The sequence below is a fragment of the Phragmites australis genome, chromosome 18 (assembly GCF_958298935.1).
Source record: "Phragmites australis chromosome 18, lpPhrAust1.1, whole genome shotgun sequence".
Lineage (NCBI taxonomy): Eukaryota > Viridiplantae > Streptophyta > Magnoliopsida > Poales > Poaceae > Phragmites > Phragmites australis.
This window is the reverse complement of record NC_084938.1, coordinates 28,976,785-28,992,770: the sequence shown is the minus strand read 5'-3', so window position 1 is coordinate 28,992,770 and position 15,986 is coordinate 28,976,785. Positions and strand designations below refer to the sequence as shown.

General features: G+C 41.0%; 2 protein-coding genes and 1 pseudogene across 3 annotated transcripts; 2 read left to right on the top strand and 1 right to left on the bottom strand.

Moving 5' to 3' along the window:
• The first annotated feature begins 506 nt into the window (after positions 1-506).
• LOC133898691 (mitotic spindle checkpoint protein MAD2-like) lies at positions 507-1,828 on the top strand (annotated as a pseudogene).
• Positions 1,829-2,769: 941 nt separating this feature from the next.
• Positions 2,770-5,797, top strand: LOC133898690 (leucine aminopeptidase 2, chloroplastic-like). The gene is made up of 8 exons (XM_062339362.1): positions 2,770-2,904; positions 3,009-3,015; positions 3,082-3,276; positions 3,365-3,408; positions 3,692-3,694; positions 5,117-5,292; positions 5,441-5,564; positions 5,651-5,797. The coding sequence occupies exons 1-8, from the start codon at positions 2,770-2,772 to the stop codon at positions 5,795-5,797; spliced, it is 831 nt and encodes a 276-aa protein (XP_062195346.1).
• Positions 5,798-6,756: 959 nt separating this feature from the next.
• LOC133899288 (9-beta-pimara-7,15-diene synthase, chloroplastic-like) lies at positions 6,757-14,573 on the bottom strand. 2 transcript variants are annotated; one of them, XM_062340266.1, is made up of 14 exons: positions 14,258-14,573; positions 13,967-14,019; positions 13,578-13,863; positions 13,303-13,483; positions 9,498-9,715; positions 9,294-9,414; positions 9,125-9,222; positions 8,828-9,042; positions 8,636-8,748; positions 8,453-8,548; positions 8,161-8,376; positions 7,914-8,055; positions 7,541-7,786; positions 6,757-7,434 (listed from the first exon to the last, which is right to left on the bottom strand). In XM_062340266.1, the coding sequence occupies exons 1-14, from the start codon at positions 14,466-14,468 to the stop codon at positions 7,087-7,089; spliced, it is 2,544 nt and encodes an 847-aa protein (XP_062196250.1). In that variant the 5' UTR covers positions 14,469-14,573; the 3' UTR covers positions 6,757-7,086. The 2 variants fall into 2 exon arrangements, with proteins under 2 accessions (XP_062196250.1, XP_062196251.1); XM_062340267.1 differs by lacking the exons at positions 9,294-9,414; positions 9,498-9,715 and having other exon boundaries at positions 14,258-14,571.
• Between the last annotated feature and the right edge of the window lie 1,413 nt (positions 14,574-15,986).

Sequence of the window (15,986 nt, the reverse complement as noted above, 5' to 3'; positions counted from 1 at the left end):
AGGCTCTGAAAGACTGGGGCTCCGGAGAGCTCCGAAGCCTCGGAGATCAGAAAGACCTCCGGGGACTCATGGTCCACAGATGTAGGCTGACAAGGCTAAAGGCGTTGAAGGTCCTTAATGACAACCAAAAAACATCTTTGATCATGCAGTACTCGGACTCTGAGATCTAGATCCTGGTCGTACTCAGAATGGACTCCGTATTATAGGACACGTAAGGGTAACCTGCCCAGGATTCTGGAACATACCATACCCTTTGATCAGGGTTTAAAGTAATTGGGATCGTATCTGGAGACTCCGTACATACCTTGTTTGGAATACGAGTATATTCGGAGAATACCCTAATAATTAGATATTTGACAGCTTCGCTTCTTAGGTTACGCGACAAACAGGTACTCTACAATAGCTGGGGAGGGGAACCACGGCGTAGGTGCTGATTTGTTGTCATGGATCAATGAGAATGTTTGGGTTTTTTTTTAATTGATTGATGGAGTTGAATTTGGCGGGTGATGGTTTGCAGCATCCTGTACAACTGCGTGGTGTTCCCAGAGGAGAGCTTCACCAAGGTGAAGAAGTGCGGGCTTACCATGCTGCTCACACAGGACAAGGGGTCAGACCTTCATCGCCAACATTACCTTCTAGCTATCAGGTCTCCTCCCATCTGAGATTTCTCTCCTCTTGTATTGCTCGCAAATGTGTTCAGGCTTCCTCATTAGTTTTGTGTGTCTGAATCTCTGTTGCAGAGTGGCTAGAGGCCGGGAACCTGCAGAGGATAGTGCTGATGATCATCAGCAAGGCCACCTTTGAGGTGCTCAAGCGGTGCAAATTCAACAACGAGACCGACGCTGAACGGTGCGTCATTCTCACTTGCTCCTAAATATTCATTCCCCTTTCCCCGTTCAATCTGATCAAACTTGAATGGCTGGATTTTATCTTCATGTGCCAGGTCGTGCCCTGCATCACCTACCTTCCCTGCCTCGATGAGCCATGTAAGAAGAGCTGACTTTTCGTTTAATTCTCTTCTGCTGGCAGATTTACCAACATTCTTTTTGGCACCAGTTGTTACGCTCTCCTCTTGCGTTGAACTGAACCAGGTGTATTCGACATGCTGGCCTACATTGACACGGACATCAACGCACCATACACCAGGGTCGAGAGCGACCCCAAGCTCATCAGCAACACGCAGATAGTGAAGCTGCATTCTTTCGGCAACAAGGTAATTAACAGCGCTGGACACACCACATCTCTCATCAATTTATTTGCTATTTTTTATAGGAATTTATTTGCTATTGGGGTACCATCTGCTGGTGCTTAATTTGTCAATTGTATTTTGTTTTCATAAAAGACAACTTCATTGCATGCAAAACTTATCTTGGTTTTCCTTTTTTTACTATTACTGTGATGAAAGTAGGTGACAGGTCCGGATGGTTTGCTAGTACTCTGATAATGGCTTACCGTATGCTGGTGCTTAATTTGTCAATTGTATTTTGTTTTCATAAAAGACAACTTCATTGCATGCAAAAATTATCTTGGTTTTCCTTTTTTTACTATTACTGTGATGAAAGTAGGTGACAGGTCCGGATGGTTTGCTAGTACTCTGATAATGGCTTACCGTACAACATTCACAGGGAGGGCTAACATATACTCGTTGAGTATATATATCCAATTGATAGAATGTGCAACATGGAATTCTTTGACTATTTATGCCTTTGTTAGGCTCAATCGATTTCGAAGTTTGGATAATCTCTTCGTACTCATTTGCATATTGAAAATTATTACTTGGAAGGTTCTGATGTTCTTACTATAAATTTTGATTTTTCAGGTACCTTAACTTCGGTATTTTTCTGATTTTGGACCGATGTGCATATAGAACTGATCAACCAGACTGATGTGGTTATAATGATTCTAAATCTTGATATTTTGTCAACCAACATGGCATTTGCATTTCTATTTTTTTATCTATCTTTCCCAAATGTAAAGCAAACGAAGAGAGAGGGGGTGGGAGTTGAGGATAAGATAAAAGGCCGGGCAGATCTGGGTGGTTGGATCTTAATACAACGGTGTAGAAAAGTGACTGAGAGATAAGTAAAAGATCAATAACTCAATAAGGAGATCGACACCTTTTCTATATGGTCGTATGGATTTCACGTGCGCGCTTACTCAATGCTTTGGTGTGTAGAGATGGAGTTCTTGCTACACGGATCCTTGAGACGGATTGTCAAGACATAGTGAAGGCTAACGTTACGTTAAAAAAAGATAGTGTGACCTAAGTAAATGTCAAATATCTTCTTTGATTTGGATAAAATTTATTGTTAACCAATAAAATATCATGTTTTGCATGAGATCTATTGGGAAACAACGTGACCATGAACTCGAACTCTGATGATGACACCGAGGATAAAGCTGACTATGGGAATGACTCCATGTTACCAGGGGCGGATTTTGAGCCTAGGCAACTGGGGCCATCGTGGCCCAAAAAATCTAAATACCCCCCCCCCCCCCCGCCCACCCCACCTCAATTTTCCATGGCCCAAGCATATATTCTATTGAGTGGCACAAGCCTTCACTTAGCCCACGGCCTAGCCGGCAACCATCCAGGCCCAACTCGATCTTTCCTCTCGCTCGGTCGTCGCTCAGCCCAAGCTACTTTAATGTGTTCGTTCCCGACTTCCCGTCCCGGTCTGTCGCTACTCGCTAGGTTGCTCCATTCGCTCCCCTCCATCTCTTTGACTCGACTCGCACTCGACCGACGACTCTCAACCCTAACCGACGATGCCCAGCACCAGCAGTCAGGCTGGCAGGGCCGCTGCGCTGACCAGCAGGGCGGACGGCGCAGGGGGTAGGCCAGCCACCAGCAACCTAGCAGATCAGTCACTGCAGCAGCCAGCAGGGCGTGGTGCTCGGCAGGTGATTGCTCCCCTCCCCAATTCCCCATTCCTTCTCTAACTAGATTAATTTTTGTATCATTTGCACAGATTGAAATCTGATGGTATTTATGTTGCATCTTGTAGTTAATTGGTAGTACAGTTACACAATGAAGAGGATCACGATATTGTCATCTTATTGTGCCTATTTGAATTGCAGGTACTGTGCTCGGGCTGTATGAGGACAGCAGATACAAGTCTGAATCGAAAAAGGTGCATCTGAAACAAGTAGATCTTATTGGATTTGGTTCTGGTCTAGAGGTGGATCAGAAACTTAAGTATGCTAACGATCTTTCGTCGGGTGTGATATTCGGGAGAGAGCTTATGAACTCTCCTGCCAATGTCCTTACCCCTGGTCAGTAGATCTTTTCTGTGAACGTCTAGTATTCTCCATAGATGCCTTTGTGGTATTTACTTACTGCAGTCCTCATTCGTCCTTTAAGCTGTGCTTGCGGAAGCATCAAAGATCGCTTCTACATACAGTGATGTATTCATAAAGGATCGGAGCGGCGATTAGAGAGGAGGGTGAATACGAGCCTTTAATAAATTCTTAACCAACAATTAGGTCTATGTTTAATTCGAATTCAACGCACCTCAAGAATGAATCATAACTAAGCGTAACACCATACACAGTGAAAAACAACACGAAAGTACGCTCACAGCGAATAGAAAAAGTTCACTGACTAGTACTGATGAATAGTACTCCAACCAGTACTGATGACCAGCACTCGACCAGTCTTGATGAACAGTAACTTCGATTAGACGTGCAGGTAGTGCTCCGACCGATACTGATGAACAGTAAATCCGACCAGCCTGACGACCACCTTGATCAGTCTGATGAATAATACTTCGACCAGTACTGATGAACAGTAAAAAATCTGGTTGCTGCAAAATACTGTTCATATATGTTCAGGATAGGAACCGGAAGTTCTGAACCTATAGCAGAACTGAAAAATAGCAGCTCAGAACTTAAAATCAAAACTAGAAAACCTACTAAACGTGGTCCAAATCCAGCGAAATTTTAGCCAGAGCTTCTCACGTACATAATGAATCTTTATCCAAAAGATCTCCTCAAAGAGATCAAGAATTCACCCTCGATTCGTGGATTTGACCAAAATCACACAGAAAGGGAAATTTCAGAGAAAAACAACTAAAAGGTGCTCGTGTGAGGAAATCATTTTGGAATCACTCTAGATGTTCTCACACATGTCCTAGCAAACTTTTGCTCCAACAAAATCACTCGAAATCGCTGCCACAAGCGAAGAGTGAAAAATCAACTAAATCTTCAAGAGCAACAGATTAAAAGGAGGGAGATCAACAGCTTCACAAATTTACTAAACAACTGATGAACAGAAATAAGAACATAGCAAGAATCATAGATACATGGCTTGGAATCCGCCCTTCATCCTCCCACTCTTGATGAGATTAAGTTTAGAGCTATGAACCCTAACTTCTCTATTTGAAACCCTAACCAAGCCTAAGAAATATCCAAATGAAAATAGGTCCTGAAAAGCTTTATTTGCACCAACCCTCTCTCATATATATAGACAAATGGCTAATTTCCAAAATGCCCTTAAAGACTAATACATAGATATTATTCTCGAATGGCAAAATGGTCCAACTCTTTTGTTGTCCATCAGATGGACCCGGCGCCTTCACGACTCTGCTTCGTCTCTATGCAAGCTTCGTGATGATGCCATGCATCCTCCGACTCCGCCCCCGGTTTTGAGGAAAAACCGGCAAAACCACCTTGCATGCTTCTCGAAGCATGACTCCTCGATGTCGACGTGTGTCTAATCTCCGCCATGACCTTTGACGCCTTCAAGCCTTTGCGTTCCCGCCACCGAGCCACCTCTTGACTTGCCATCTTCATCACTTCTCTTCCCACCATGTTTTCTTGCGCCCTCCATGTGAGCGATGCGGATCGCCCATGGCTCCACCCGGCTAGCACGGTCCATCGGCACTAAGCCTCCACTTGCCCTTCACCGTCTTGCCGTCGACCGTCATGTCGCATCCATACACCTACACATCATGAGTCAAGAAACATGTCTCTCCGCCATCCTCTGTTTTCACTCTTGGTTAGCCATAAACATAATCAAACGCAATTGACACATGCTATGCAAACCAAAGGCTCCAAATCAACAATTACATCAATCACTCATCATCAACAACACAAATCTCCCCTGTGTTCTCAGTTCACTGCCACAGTATTAGATGTGGAGAAATGCAAAGAGTTAAAGATGGGTTCCTACTTAGGAGTTGCTGCAGCTTCTGCTAACCCTCCTCACTTTATCCATTTGTGTTACAAACTGACTGGTGGAAACGTCAGGAGAAAGCTGGCTATCGTTGGGAAGGGTCTAACTTTTGACAGGTTTGTAATACTTTCATCTTGTTTCATGAATTTAGTACAATGATAGATACATTTAGTAGTAGATATATAAGTTGATATACTTTGTCATGAAGTTAATTTTCTTAATAATTGTTGCTTGTTCTTATACTTGATTGACCTATGACTCCAGTGGCTACAACATTAAGACTGGGCCAGGTTGCAGCATTGAACTGATGAAAATTGACATGGGAGGCTCTGCGGCAGTATTTGGTGCAGCTAAAGCTTTGGGCCAAATCAAGCCCCCTGGAGTAGAGGTACTTCAGTTTTCTAGTAGGAGTAATATCTTGGTAAACCTTGTTTAGTGTATTTGCTAAATGCCAATGATTTTCCCTTCTCACAGGTTCACTTTATAGTTGCTGGCTGTGAAAATATGATTAGTGGTACAGGCATGAGAACTGGTGACATTGTGACTGCTTCCAACGGGAAGACCATTGAGCTATGTTTCTTCAAGCATATTGTGTCTGCTTCCAACGGGAGTACTCATTAATTAGGTAATTACTTTCGTATTATTGTATGTTTTTATGTAGTTTGTTGTACCGTATAAGTATGAAGTTAAAGTACTATCTAAATGAGAAATTTCAGTTTTTGCCATCGAATTCGCGTGCCTCTCTGGAATTGCCGTCCAATTTGCATACCTTTCAGAATATAACACCGGGCACGCGAATTTTTTCAGAATATGACATCCGCGCCAACACCATTGGCGCGGAGGTGTTCTCTCCACCGGGCCGAACCTTTATGCCCCTGTGTACTGTGCAATACCCGCGCCAATGGTGTTGGCGCGGACCCTCCCGCGCCAATGGTGCGGAACATTCTCTGTAGGAATAAGTCCTTCACAGCATTCTCGAACGCATAGAGGTTCCGCGCCAAGCAGTTTGGCACGGGAGTGTTCGCGCCAACACCATTGGCGCGGGTATTGCACAGTACACAGGGGCATAAAGGTTCGGCCCGGTGGAGAGAGCACCTCCGCGCCAATGGTGTTGGCGCGGATGTCATATTCTGAAAAAATTCGCATGCTCGGTGTTATATTCTGAAAGGCACGCGAATTAGATGGCAATTCTAGAGAGACACGTGAATTCGATAGCAAATACTGAAATTTCTCGTATCTAAGTTGTACATTTTTTATATCATTACACGTTTGGGTGGTTTACACGCTTAGTTATTGGACCGGTTCTTGCTAGACGCAGAGCTCCGCCACTGCATGTTACCGGTGCTTGAGCCTTGCTGCCTCTTGACCTGACCATGGCCGACGTATGGCTAGGTGACGTGGGAGGAAGGGGAGTGATGGAGAGATGAGGTGGGGTGGCTAGAATAGTGAGGAGGGCACTGACAGGACGATGGCACACTTTGGTGTCTCATCGGTGTCTCATCGTATTTTGATTTTAAAATGAGGTGGTTGTAGAGTTGCATGTGTGTGTTGCACGTGCCGATAAACTAGTAGATTATAAAGACCGAGGAAATGACAATTATTATAGTGGTATTGCTTTTAAAACATATGACAATTCTTTTGGCACTATTGCCTTCCTAACTTATACCATTTGTCGACCAGGAGCGAAGCACAATGACCACAGGGACAGAGTTAATTTCTTAGGCTACTACTCTTTTGTTGGCTACATGTATAGCAATTAGATAATGAGAGAATCAGCTATGCTTATCCGATGATTCATTTGGGAGGTTCATATGATTACTACCGTTTTCCTTCTCCATGCTTGGCAAATGTGATATACCTTTCTAGGTATATTTCCTTGATGCTGCACCTGATCATATGATTGGGGAAAATTACAAGGAATCATTATTTTTCAATTGATCAGCCAAAGATGGACTAGTAGCCTCTAGTTTCAGTGGCTCGTTGATAACTGCATTCAGTGCGCCCATCATTTCCTTCGGCGAGGAAAATCCATCGGCCTCAGAGTAGAACACGTGACTTGTCTTGTAAAGCCTCCAGAACATCTCCTTGCATGGTCTAGGAATGACACTGTCTTCTCTAAGAACCAACCGTAGCAAGTCTCTTCTATATGAGGCTATAGACTCCAGTATCTTCTTTTTAGCCGCTTCTATTGACATAGAACCTCCACTGTGAAGAACAATCAGTGACACACTATTCAGTTTACCATCCTTGCATTCCCTCTGCAACAGTAGATCATTTGTCAGAAAATACCAAATGATAAGCTTAATCTGTATGGCAATGATGACTAGTTACTATGAATATTTTGTTAGAAAGGAACTAAAATACCTCAAAGCTTTGAGTATCATTCTGGAGACGGCCACATGTGCTCATTAGTCTAAACAACTCGTTGTACTCTGGATCTTTGACGATGTCCTCCCAGAGATTTTGTCCAACAAAAAACAGTGCTATGAGTATAATAGGGCCTAATGCGAATGTGGCAATTGAATTTGTCATGTATTCCTCCATTGTTGGCACATATTTGCTCCGTTGCCATTCTGCATCGGTCGCCAAAGACCTCAAATAATCTAGCCACTGCAGATGAATGTCGACTTGTCAACATACTTATATTATTTTTTAAGTAGCTTACCACACCTGCTATGTGGTATCAACTTGTCAACTCAATGAAATTCAGAATCAGAGGATCACACACGAAACTCACTGATTCAACCACGTATTTTGTAACATCACGGTTTTGTACTGCCGAAGCCTTTGCTCCAAGCTGGTTAACTGTGGTATAAATAGCAGAAAATACTACTTTTACATGCTCAGAGTAGAACTCAACTTTGTGATGTTGATCCCACCTAAGACAACCATTGGCAAAAGAGGGAGGATAACTTATTAATAAAGCATAACACAAACACTACTTTAGAAAGTGCTGGCAAAGAAATAAAGTTAAAGGATTGTACTTCTCAACTAAGGATATGAGATTTTCTAGTTCTTCTTTTGATCCTCCAACATCAAAAAAGTCATCAGCAACAAGTGTGAGTGCAATAGATTTGGCACATGCAACGCGAGCATCGGATAATTCATGAGGGCTTATGGTGGCAGCAGCAGAGAGATAGCTATTTGTCAGATTCTTCCGTACAAACTGTAGCTGGTCCAGCTTATTTTCTTTCTCCCAACTGTCACAACAAAATTTTGTAGATAGTCCAAGAAAGGAAGTTAAGAAGACAAGTGAGCATATAACAGTGAGATTACCTTTCAAGTTGCTGGAGTTCATCTTGGTAAATAGATTGAGAAAAACTGAAATCTTCAACAGCCAAAGCTAAGAGATCTTGATTGAAATGACACGGCCTGGTTCAGAAAAATATTTGCGTTTTTTTCTAACTCATATATTGATACGATTTCATGGGAAATTCTATCTAGAAATTAGAACCTTACAAGTTTTTTGTCTTTAGCTTTTGAGAAACCCTAGCATCAAAATGTTCAATGTTCCTCTTGTGGTCTAGAGGTTCCACCGTGGCATAAAAGGGAAATTTAAGAGCATATTCTACCTGAAATTGGAAAAACAATGGAATCAAATGTAAACTGAACGACCAAGTGAAATGGGGATTTTAAGTTTCATGCACGCACCTCTCCAAAGATTGGTATTCTTTGCATGGCATCAGAGCACAACTTTTCATTCAATAAGCTACCTGACCAACAACCTATTTTTTCTAGGATTGGCTCATTTTCTGATAAACTGACTTTTGAAGCTTTGTACAATTCCAATAAAGATTTTGTATCATCTAAGTATCCTTCAAGTGAGTTATGGAAAGTGGATGCTTCAGCAACATGGGACAACTCATCTGTGCGAGATTACTCATAATGAGTTAGATCAAGACCTAAGAGTAAATTACTAAGACAGGAAATTTCTAGCTATGGAAGTACCTGAGGAAACATCATATCCATTCATCCGTAAAAGGCGAAATGCGATTGCGCATGTTGCTACATCCAACATTACTTCCTCATCTCTCTGTGACCAGAAACTGCAAACTAGATAAGGTCAAGTTTACATGCTACTAAGAACATATAAAAAGTCTTTACTCATGGTCGTTACATGTATGTCTTATCCAGGATGCTCTTTATCTCACTAGAAAAATGCCGAGATATTCCGATCTTTTCGAGAGTATCCACCATTGAAAGCTGAGAATATATATTTAGTGGGTACACTGTTGGTACTGCAAAGATATAATAGCATTAAGTATTTAGCAATAGTCTACACGCTTGCAGATCCTTCACAAGGAAACATAGACAAACGCACCTGCACTACCAAATATATTGACAATAGAATCTAGGTACTGGAGGGCTTTATCATCATAGTTGTGGACTAATGCAGCAGCAGTTGCGGCAGGAGAGTTGAACAACGATCCATTCTTCCTCTGGAACTTCATAACTACATTCCAGTCCAGCAGGCTTACTAACCCTTCAGCAACATAGGCCAAATATGCCTCTTTCCCATAAGATTTCTCACCAGCCAGTCTAAATTAAGTGTAAATGTGTTACTCAAGGATAATAATCAAATTCTGATGCTATATTCATCGGTAACAAAAATAACATATGACTGACAATCTGACCCCTTTATTCATCCAAATTTTGATTTGTACAAAAACTCCCAATAAAGAAAGATTGAGAAATACTTTCCCCCTACTTTTGAAGAAAAGGAAAAGAAACGAAGCACACATTGAATTTCCATTCACATCACCAACACATACATATATACTAACTTTATAAATAAATTATGAGTAAATTTCAAGAAACTACAACTATTTTGACATAAGTATCACAAAACTAGAACTTGCTGTGCACATATCAGAGAACTACAACTATTTTGACAATGTGTGCCACAAAACTACAACTTTCTCACAGAACTACAAAATTTGGTGCAAAAATAGTATCACAGAACTACAAATTTTGGTGCAAAAATAGTTGTAGTTCTGTGAGAAAGTTGTAGTTTTGTGATACTTATGTCAAATTGGTGCAAAAATAGTTGTAGTTCTGTGAGAAAGTTGTAGTTTTGTGATACTTATGTCAAAATAGTTGTAGTTCTGTGATATGTGCCTGAAAAGTTGTAGTTTTGTGATACTTATGTCAAAATAGTTGTAGTTTCTTGAAATTTACTCATAAATTATGTGAAATACATACTCAGATAGTTTACAAGTATAAGATCAATCAAACCAATAGATATGGGGAATGAAATCTTACTCTTATCTCGTAAATCCTATTTGAGGCTTTCCGTTAGCCATCAGATTAATTATAGAACGTAAAAGGCTCAAAATTCCATATTAATTGGAAAAAAGAAAAAAAAACATACTGAAAGTGCCATCTATTGCAGGGTCCAGATTATAACCTTCCAGTTTTCATCTATAGTTTTACAAATTGTGACATGTTTAATTGTTTAGTTTTAAAACTTGGGAATGATTGAATATAAAGAAATAAAGCTTTCCATTTAATACGAGCATCTTGATCAGAATCCAGTCGATCTACATAGTACATAAATACACATTGCCATCCAGGGTAGCGCTATTATGCACCCTGGGTAGCACTATTAGTACATAAATCCTATTACAATTTGAAAATTAAATTTTTCAACGAAATCATAAACATATGGTTGTAAATTCCTAGTCAAAATATCGTAAAATTGCATAAGTGCAAAATGTCATAAAAACTCTAAATACCAATAAAATTTTTTAGTTTTTAATGATATTCTAACTTGTATTTTACAATTTTTATGTTGGTTTTTATGATCCAAGTCAACAAGATCGTAAATGTTTACATACGAATCGTAAATTCTAAATCAAACAATCGTAAAAACACCATGAGTGCAATGTAAAGTATTCTACACTGTTGGCGCTCACTAACTCCCCACTTTAGTGCCAAATTCTCTTGATTTTTGGGCTTAATTGTTACCATTAGTATTGACTATCCTCTCTAACCTTGACAAATTTCCACATGTTGTGTCGTTTAGTACATTTTGCAGAATGCCACAAAATTGACAACAAATATGACACAACCAGATTCTTCAGAACAGATACCCAGAATACACTGCAAATCCAGGAGGCCCACAGTGGAAAACAACCACTGTGCCGTTCGGCATGGCCCTTCTTGCCAATCAGCACACATGCCAAGAGGGCCCAGCAAGGCCTATGTCGACTCCAAGCTTTGCTTCATGACTAAGTAATCTAGAATCTTCTGTTATCTCGCGGCAAATCTGTTGAGCGAAATATGGAAGCCGGAGATCACCGGAGATTTGGATCTTATCCGGAGATTTGAATCGGAGATAATTTTATGGAAAGACCCACTTGGAAGTCACGAGACATCTCCTGAAAAACCCCCTGAACCGACTCAGGGAAGACTTGGCAGGTAAGGAAGGAGATCCTCCCCTTGCCGATCGGCACAGGAGGAAATCTCCACCAACTTGGCCGATGGGTAACCCTAGACCCTTTGGACTATAAATAGAGGACCCCTTGACGTCTCTCGGCACCAATCGATCAATCAATCCATCCACCACATAACACAACCACCTGGAGCTAAGAGCCACAAGGGCGGAGCCCTGCTCCTCCATCCGACCGAAGATCTAGTTGTCTAGGTTAGCTTAGGCTAGTCTATCCGGTGATCTCCCTGTATAGTTGATTACACCGGAGTTCTGGAACCAAGTACTTGACAGTTGTCGATGTATGTTTACCTTGGTGATGAATCAAGTATCTTTTATCAAAGTTATGTTCCTCTATTTATCCGATCTTCTTGCCACCAATAGATCCTCTAAACAAATTAAAAAAAAAAGATCCTCTAAATTTGTTGTCACTATTATAGCTTTGCTTAATTCTTCGTCTGGTTCCGGGCTAAACGACATACATAGCTGCTTTACTTGATCGTGGTGATTAGGTCTTGCATGCTGAGCCTCTACGATACTTAAGGTATATAGCAATGTTAGTTACTTAGTCGACGCTGTTGTAGCTCGTTAAACCAGTGCTACCGAGGTACCAATCTTGTGACAGGGGACTAAGCGAAGGGACCGTGAGTAGCAGGCAGGCAGGGATACGGTTTTAAGATGATTTAGATGAAGATAATAGATGTAACTATACTCTCTAGAAGATAATAGAAGATCTCGTTTATCAATCAATCCATCCGACCTATCGCCTTTCTATCTCGTTTACTGTTTGCACTGTCACAACCATCCACGTTCACATCGCCCATCGCATACACTTCGCCCTGCTCTGTATATGCAACTGCCTTAAGGAAACCTTACTAGTGTGCTTAGGGATGTATTAGGCATGCTCTTTGGAGATCGATATTAAACCTTAGAATACTGTGACGAAAAAGCTATAACGGATACCGTGCGCTTACGGTTATTTCATATTTTGAGTGCATAGTGGCCACCAACATACACCCAGGGTGCTAAATAGCACTTATATTGCCTTATATATGTATATGTTATACAAATATACCTGTTACGATAAAAAATAGTTGTGCATGATTTCAATTATGTCTCTCTATTTATGGAGACCAAAAAGTAGCTAGCGCTTACCACATTAATCCAAAAAAATTGTAGAAGTTGTAAAATTATAAAATTAACAAAAGTATAGAGTAAATTGATTAAACCATTTATCTGAACAGTGTATGGCGGAGCTCTCATATACAGGATTATGTATCTTTTAGAGCAATGTGCATGGATTCCAATTAAGTCTCTCATAATCGGAAGTGACCATCACCGTAAAAGGAACAATCCTAGAAGTCATAAGCATGGCTCGTATGTCTATATGTGAAATATGACGCCAGATAGCAATTTGACACAGAAATACATAAACGTTGGAAAACTACATACACTTAATGTCAAATCAGGAACTAATTTTAGAAATATAGTTTCTTTTTGCCCTATGGGTAACCAAGGAAAACATATACATGTTTTTAATAATAATATTTCAAAAAACGATATCTAAGTTTTTTCTTATAATTATAATTCCATATTTGGATAAAGTTATTCAAAAACTATAACATTATTACTCTCCAAAATTGTTTGCCTGTTGTACAACACTAATTTATATACCATCATTTTGTCATCGACGTACCTTTTCAATTCCATATCACGGAGGCGAAGAATCCCATCAATACTAGTTTCTGTGGCAGGAAATTCCAAACCCATCCTAATGGCAAGGCTAACCAGAGCAGGGAATGTGAGATGGAAGCCTATAGGTGCAGCAATCTGCTCATCCATAACAATGGAGAAATTCGTTGCAATAAATTGTAGTCCTGCCAATATAATTTTCTTCGTGTTAAGGTCTTTCAAATCTCAAAAACAGAAGACATTAAAACAATGGAAAGTAACTGAATCTATGTCTAGTACCTCTCCTTATTTGCTCCGAGCCAACATTCCATTTCTTGAGTGCAATAACACATGCCAAAGTGGATAAGAGAATATCCTTGTTGACTGATAAGTCAAATTCGTTGACACCCCAAGACCCATTACCGTGTTGGTTTTGAAGTATCCATTCCACACATTGAGGGAAGCATGGAGTCCGAAGATAAGAGCCCGGCAATGGCACCATAGCCACCCATGCCGTGTCATACGAAGACGGCAAGTATTCGGGATTCTCCAGCTCCAGGTACTTCCGTATTCTAGCCTCCCGTTCCTAATTTATGTCAACCATTTGACGACCGTGCATGTTTAATTGAGACATGAACCTCAAACATTTAGCTGAAGAAAAAAAAAACGATTAGTGGTGATGTCCATACCATGTTTATCTGCAGGCTTGTATTTTCTCCTGCCAATCTCCCCTCAACATATTCTGTTTGAACAAATTAAAGGAGATTATGTTACAGATCAGTTAGATATGGCGCTAGCTACTCTACAAACACAAATATGGAGTAGCATCTTAACTAAAAGAGTAAATTTCAGAAAGCCGAAATTTTAGGTATTGGTCCACAGAGTCTATACAATTAATTTGTTTCAACAAAAATTACATGTATTGGATAGACAGGATTAAAAGACTCCATCCAAGCAAGCTAGGGGTTGTTACTCCTTACCAGAACCAGAAGACATCGCTCGAGTCCCCACGGAAGGAAGCCTGGGGGCGTGCTCGGCCGAGCAGGCGAAGAAGCTGACGCGAGGAGGATTTCTTCTATTATGTTGCGAGCGACACTCTGATACGGACGGGGCAGCCGCCGGGAGGAGGAGGGCTTGCCGGCGAGGTGCCAGGAGGACGGAACGGACCACAGCTTCTATAGGATTCGCCATGGGGAAATGGGTTTTATTTATTTTTGGAGAAACGACCTTCCGTCCGGTGTAATATCCATCCTGCTGGGCGCAGGGTTTTATATAGGAGCGAGTCTGCGTCACTGACTGATAGGTCGAGGTTTGAGTATGGTGGACGAGACGTACGTTTCTCTGGTCGTCTGCTCGATATTTAAGTTTACAGAAGAGGCGGTAAAAATTTAAGGCATGGCAATCCCATCGTGTATTTTTACTTGGCGAAAATATATCGTTATGGTAATTTACTTTGGAAATATCGGAGAACCGTCTAGGAGAATCTATAATGTAGTACTATACTTACATGCTTGGCGCTTTAGTCGCAGGTGCAAGCACGCACGCGTGGAAGATGGTTTTTTATTTTGCTCGGCTGGAACAAATGCTGGGCATCTGTCTCTGCCTATAATCCTTCCATCTCCAGCTTGTCAAATATTCTTTTGCTGGTCATTTAGAAAAGTAATTGAGGTGTGCACAAATTAGTTGTATGCAGTGCACTTGAAGTCACTGGTACAATGTCTTGGACTTTTGTGAATGGTGAGCCAGGGTTCCGTTGACTTCTGGTTCTTGTGCATTCTTCCAGGCATGTTTTTTGACTTCTGGTTCTTCTTGTCTAGTATGTGTAGGACTTTTGTGAACGAAAAATCTTCGAGCCACTTCTGCATTCTTCCAGGCATGTTTTTTGACGTCTGGTTCTTGTCTAGTATGTGCACAAATCAGTTGTCTGCAGTGCCATGAGATCACGGGTACAACTAGCCAGTTAATTTGAACACACTTGTGTAGAAGTTCAGAAAAGTCACGTGTACACAACTGTGTCATTGTCAGTTTGACTTGGGCTTTGTGAATAGTGAGCCGGGTTCCGTTGAACGGCGACCGAAAAATCTTCGAGTCACTTCTCCATTCTTCCAGGCATGTTTTTTTGACATCTGGTTTCTTCTTATCTTGTACGTGGACAGCTAGATGGTTTTGTTTGTACCTTTATACTGAAGATAATAAAAGAGTTAACTGGTAACCTTCTACATCGTGAGATGCACACACAACCATTGTTTTATTACAAGAATGCAAGCACCTCATCGTTTTTTATATGGTTTTATTTCTATTTAGGTAGGTTGGGCCTAAGGGCTCCTTGATTTAATGTTGGAATGTGCTACAAAGCATCTCGAGGTATTTGAGATATGTATAGGGAGGGATTATCTCATCTTCTGCTCCTGAAAACTGAGTTTCTTGAGCCAACTGTATGAGCATTGGGTGCAGCCTGTAGTCTCCTCGCTCAACCTTAGCATTAGGCCTTGGAGGCATCATCAATTGGGCAGCTGGTTTAGAAAGCTTCAGCAGCGTCTTGGAAGATCCTGCAAAAGCCATGACAACGAAGAAAACACAAAAACAAATAATACTAGAGAAAGGGGTTAAGGATTAGAGGGTTAGTAGTAAAAATCCAAAAGACTAAATAGAAAAACAGACTTGTTCCCTGGCAAAGGCGCCAGAAAAGCTTGTTGGTGATCTCTATGC